Raw genomic sequence first — 5529 nt, 5'->3', positions numbered from 1 at the left:
AAGTATATTCTTACTATACGTAGTATGTATATTTTGGAAACTATACTTGTTTTACAGCGAAGGGTTATTATGCTTTTGAAAAGGTTTTTACAAAGCTTTATTTTTAGACACACTCACCCTTATTTTTTGCCCCTCCAGGTTTTATTGCTGAGCTTTTGTGTCGACAAGGATTATTGGCAAATCATGGTATAGATGGTTACCTTCAATGGTACGATTCTCATCCTACTTTATTGTACTTTGCTTATGCTCTGACATCATGTGTGAAATGTGTTCATTCCCGCTCACAAGCGCACTCTTATATTTAGACACTTTTAGGTTTAAATTTATCCACATTTTCCACATCACTACACTATATAGCTTCGTCACCCTTCTGATGTTGGCCGACACAACTCGATTCGGAATCCAAGTGAACATCCCAAGTCAGGGTGTGTCAAGTTGGATTTAATGTATTTTAAAATTAGATTTTTATAAAAATAATTTGAATTTAGACTGATGGATCAACCAACGGTCCAGTGAAACCAACCGTAGGATTAGAAATAGAGTTGTTAGGCTCGTGACGGTGGGCGACAGTTGCCTTGACAATGGGCCCCCCTGTCGGGCACTGACTGCGGCGTCCACGCACATATGTGAACAATCAAACTACATGCGGCGTGTTGCGTGCGTTGGTGGGCTGCGAGCTAGCTTCTTTTTGGCGCATCCACGCACATAAGTGGGCCAGATGCTTTACCTTAGCTGATTTCTTAGGTTAAATTTGCCTCAAAAATCAGTTTTAAGTCAAGGGTTGGAGTAAGTCATCATAATAAAGTAAAATTGAAATTGATAAAGTAAAAGACTGAATGTTACTATCGTAAATGTAGCCTCGTTATCGAATTCAAATTCGTTCATCCAAACAGAGCTAAGTTTGTTCACATATGTACCGCACCAGGTAAACAATGCAGAATTTTGCTACCAATATATAAAACAATGGTTAAACTTGTAAGAACAAAGTATTACCATTATATACTCAGAAATATGCCTAAGTAGGCTAACAAGTAACAATCAAACTGCAAAACCAATGCATAAATCCCTAGGCCTCCAACTCCATCTGACCAAATCTACAACTTCAAATCCAGCTCAAAATTTATATGCTATATATCACTACGTACCACAAATGCATGCGCCAACATTGCCGGAGGGCGGCTTGCACTTCAGTTACGTCCACATAAGAGATCTAACACCTCCACACGAAAAGGGAAGGAAGAATAACATGAAATAAGGAAATCCTTCTGCGACCAAAATTGGAAAACCTGCTGCTGTAAATACCATCTACATTTTCCCAACAGGCTTCTGAGCAACGAGCCTCTTTTCAAAATCCACGGAAGAAAAGAGCTAAAGCCCCCAATGTAAAGCTTCTGACTGATGACAGCACAGGTGGAATAAACGACTCAAGCACGAGGTTTGTTTTTCCATTTCTCATAGCTTTGTAACAAAGAATCAAGAATGTGTAGACTGGACAATCTGTGTGTTATTGTGCTTTTGGAGACAACTACACTCTGGCAAAGGGTATGTGTACACAGAAGATTTTCGGGTGAATTTTTTCACTCTCGGTACTATCTTTCCCTTGCGATCACTTTCGGTGAGAATTGCTTCCATCTCAAGTTTGAAATCATTCCAACTGCAAGACCAATATACACGGAGTTTAAATGTAAGCCAAACGTAAGCGTTTATGAACTTTGAAATCTCAAAATTGGGGTATTACAAGCAGAAACTGTTTCATTTTACAGAAACTACACCTACAGAATACCTCATACTCATGTCCTGCAGTAGAACAACAAGCTTGCGCTTATCAGGTATAATAGTCTTGGCATGCCCATTGTAGAGGAATCTCCGGTGACCCATTAGGAAATGCGGGAAGTTCCCACCCTGTGTTGTTACAAATATCTCACTAAACAAGCATACTGTATAATCCAAAGCTGCCAATCTCGATGAATATCCCTAGCAAAAGTAAATAAAATTTTAGGGTGGTTGATTTAAAAGTATTCGTTTCACTAGTCACAAAATACTTTTGTGGGCAGACATTGCATGAAAACTCGTAAGATACCTCAAAAGGAGCAAGCTCATCTGGGGTGGCAAGAGACTTCTTCGTATGCAGATAGGGAAACATCTTTAGCAGAGGGGCTAAATGTTTCTCTGCCCAGTAGATTTTCCCTGAGGCTAAATAAATTAAAGTACTGTTGTCAAACCCCATACCCCGTAGCATCATTCCAACCTACACGGACAAGACCAAAAAGGATTATTTCTCCATGGTAGGCAGCTATGAGTAAGTAGAAGATGCACGTGGAATGGAGTAGAGTACCTCCAAGGGGGTTAGTGGGCACTTTCCATCAATCCTATTGAGACCAGGTAGAGTTACGCTGCCTTTTCTTTTGAACTTATCTCCCCATCCTTTTTGTCTAATTGAATTCATTGCAACATTTTCAGCCTCTCCTCCATCATACAAACAGCATGAGAATGCCACCATGTCCTGCAAGATGAAGAAAAACAGTTGACAACATGATTAGTTTTCCCAGACCGTTAAACATAAGAGATGAAACAGTTTATGGAAAGGCGAGCTGTATTACCTCCTCAAAGCGGAGGTGGACTGCAATATACTTTCCACCGGTCCTTGAACTCATCTCAGTCATTCGTTCAACTAGTTTATTTGCCAAATTTGATATGGGAGAAGAGAATTTCAATGCTTCATAATTAGCAAGGCATCTCAAATGTTGAATAGGAGGTGGGACATTCATTGCTAGTCTATTAGCAAATGGAGCTATGCGGATAACCCTGCATAAACCAAAATGAGTAAGAAAAAAACAACCTACAGGCTTGAAGGGTTATGGCCCGTTTGATATAAATAGAACAGAAAAAAAATAAACAGTTCAGTACCTACCCCTTCTTTTGCAGGACAGGATAAACTTCTCCTGTGTAATAACGGACAGGAGCCCAAGCTTGGACATGAAGGGTTGGTATGGTAGTGATGTTGTGATCATATTTCTCCATCAGCATCTCCGGTAGTTCTTTAACCACTTTAACATGGCCTTCAAGGGTGGCTATGAAATGATCTTCATCGTATATATCAGTAAAAGTGCTGCCAAACAAAAGATACTGCTTTTTTATTTCAATTGAAAACACAATAAGAGTATCTTATAAGATCATTTAAAGAAAGGTAATAAAGACGGCATTCTCATAATGCTTTCTATAGACTGAGTTTTCCTCTCAAAGTAAATTTCTCGCAGGCTTTTCAATACACGTTATTGATCATTTTAGATCAGGACGTTACATGAACCTGGCAACCTAACGTTGGTCCCGAACATGGTGAAGTTGGTTAGACACTGTTATACACACTTATCATTTGAGTTTTAAAGGGTCAGGACTTCAACAATAATTACTTTACCTCGGATCCCTCCAAACATTATGGAATTCAAAGCGAGGAATAAGTAGAACTGCATTTAAAAGTCCAGCAAGTGCCACAGCATTGCAAATCTGTGAAGAAAAAAAACACAAGATACTAATCACACGAACAAAATGCATATGCCGGCACATAGGTGATTCGTAAAGTTGCTGAAAATCACATTAAAGATATCTGATAGCCTTGTTACTCTAATTTTCAAAGCAAAGAAATAAAAAATTGAAAAGTAGAAAAAGATTAACAGGACAACTAGTAAAAAATTCAGCCTACAAATAATAAAGTATTGACATACCGCAGAGCGTTGTTGGTTAAGACCACCATTAACCTCCACAATCAAGTAACCACTAGGGCCAGGGGAATCTGAAATTCAGCGGAGAAAATTAGTATAACGTGACGAGAAGAAAACTTTACATCCTTTGATTCCAAAACTACCAAACCTTGAATTGCCAATGAATTATGTGGCAGCCATCTTAACACAAAATTGTGCTACCTTGTCATACCTAATTGTAGTCCAGCAGTTGATGACGGGCAAGGTTTCTGCTCTTTCAGCTTTCTTCTGTATCTCCATACAGAGGACAACTACATCAACAAACAACAAATTGTCTCCGTTAATAACTTGAATTCCACACAATTACGCATAATTGACAAACTTGAGTATAATTTGATCCACAGTAATTTGATCTTACAATTCAATCCCTTGTAAACTTACTGACCTACACAGAACCCCGATTTCGGAATCTATCAACTCTTTTTACTCTCAAGACAAAGATCTCTGAAATTTAACATCCACATCCAGAAACCAACAAGTTTACAGTTGACTTAATTCAGACTCTAATGTGCTACTGGACAACGTTTGCTTTTAAAAGCAAAACTGGGAAAGAAAAGAGAAAAAAGGCAAAATTAAGCAACTGTCCTACATTCCTACGTTTACTTGATCTGAAAGGACATGGGAAAAAATTGAAATCGAAGGTTTACACTGCAACGGTCTTATTTCAGTAAAGTTTCTGTCTTTTAGCTCCAAAACGAAAATCCCAAGTCCAAAAATTGTATTTCGTATTCTTTTCATGCTTTTCTTGCTTGGAAAAGCTGAAGGAGAAGAACCCTTTTCCTGCATTTTCCCAGAAACCAAACAGAAAATGATAAATGAGGAAAAAACCCAAGAATCCAAACCTCAATTGGAGTCGAATTATCGGCCAGAATGTGAGGCCAGAGCAGCTGAAACATCTCGTGACTGCGGTAAACGGAACCGGGAAGAGGGGTATGGCCCACTAGACCGGAGAACGGGCCCACGCACATGAGCAGGCCCGAGACGTAGAGCAGGGGAAGCACCACCAGTAAGCGGAGGAATCGGCGGAGGAGAAGAAAACCAGAGACGACGGAGATGGTTTTTGTGCGGAGCTTCCGGCGGCAGTGAGGGACTGTGAAGTGACGGCGAGGCGACGGAGGTGGGCTAGGTGAGGTGCTGTTGCTGCTCTCACTGCCGTTGCCTCCACCACCACCTGCACCATTAGCATTGTATTGGTGGTGGTGCGCCTTTGCTTTCGTTCCCATCAAGTGAAGTGCGAGTGTGTCTGTTTAGAGAGAGAAAGTGCAGAGACAATTCTAGAGAGAGAGAGTGGAAAAAAGGAAATATGGGTTTTGGTTTTGGTTTTTGACACAGTGAGTTCCAACTTCCAGCAAGAATTTTAGGAGAAATAGTAAGAGAGAGAGAGGAGCTTGAATGCTTGATCGGTAAGCCAATGAAGGGGACAGTTGGGAATCTTGGGATGGCGGGTCAGCTTATTTTTTCAGGTTTTTTATTTTTTTTTCCACTTAAAAAAGACAATTGGTGGTAATACACGATTAGTAACAATTTTCGGGCCGAAGAGGCTCTAAATAATTGGATGTGTACAAGGTGACAAAATATAGTAGAGTGCGTTTTGGGTTTTTATGGGTTAGTTTTAATTAATAAATAATCTCTATTATTGTATTTTTTTGTGTCAAAGATAATAAAATTCATTAATCAAGATGGCTAGTACAATTTAAGGAAAGCCACAAAGAAAGGAATAAGTAAAAGCACAACCCAACTGAAAGAGAAAATACAATGAAAATGGCCAATC

The 5529-nt window shown here is 39.6% G+C and overlaps 1 protein-coding gene across 1 annotated transcript; it reads right to left on the bottom strand.

Annotated features, from left to right (window-relative positions):
- Positions 1-967: 967 nt before the first annotated feature.
- LOC126633197 (O-fucosyltransferase 10-like) lies at positions 968-5174 on the bottom strand. Its single transcript, XM_050303768.1, has 10 exons — positions 4601-5174; positions 3931-4009; positions 3723-3790; positions 3416-3504; positions 2912-3109; positions 2601-2805; positions 2336-2503; positions 2081-2248; positions 1784-1974; positions 968-1654 (listed from the first exon to the last, which is right to left on the bottom strand). Exons 1-10 carry the CDS (start codon positions 4979-4981, stop codon positions 1474-1476), a joined length of 1728 nt encoding a protein of 575 aa, XP_050159725.1. The 5' UTR covers positions 4982-5174; the 3' UTR covers positions 968-1473.
- Positions 5175-5529: the final 355 nt, after the last annotated feature.

This window comes from Malus sylvestris, chromosome 8 (genome assembly GCF_916048215.2).
Source record: "Malus sylvestris chromosome 8, drMalSylv7.2, whole genome shotgun sequence".
NCBI lineage: Eukaryota > Viridiplantae > Streptophyta > Magnoliopsida > Rosales > Rosaceae > Malus > Malus sylvestris.
This window is presented reverse-complemented; position numbering and strand designations above follow the sequence as displayed.

Coding starts and splice junctions, on each gene's coding strand:
- LOC126633197 (XM_050303768.1), bottom strand. CDS start 4,981: ATGGGAACGAAAGCAAAGGCGCACCACCACCAATACAATGCTAATGGT. Junction 3,110..3,415: donor AATGTTTGGAGGGATCCGAG/GTAAAGTAATTA, acceptor TTTGTTTGGCAG/CACTTTTACTGATATATACG. Junction 2,249..2,335: donor GCCCACTAACCCCCTTGGAG/GTACTCTACTCC, acceptor TTGTCCGTGTAG/GTTGGAATGATGCTACGGGG.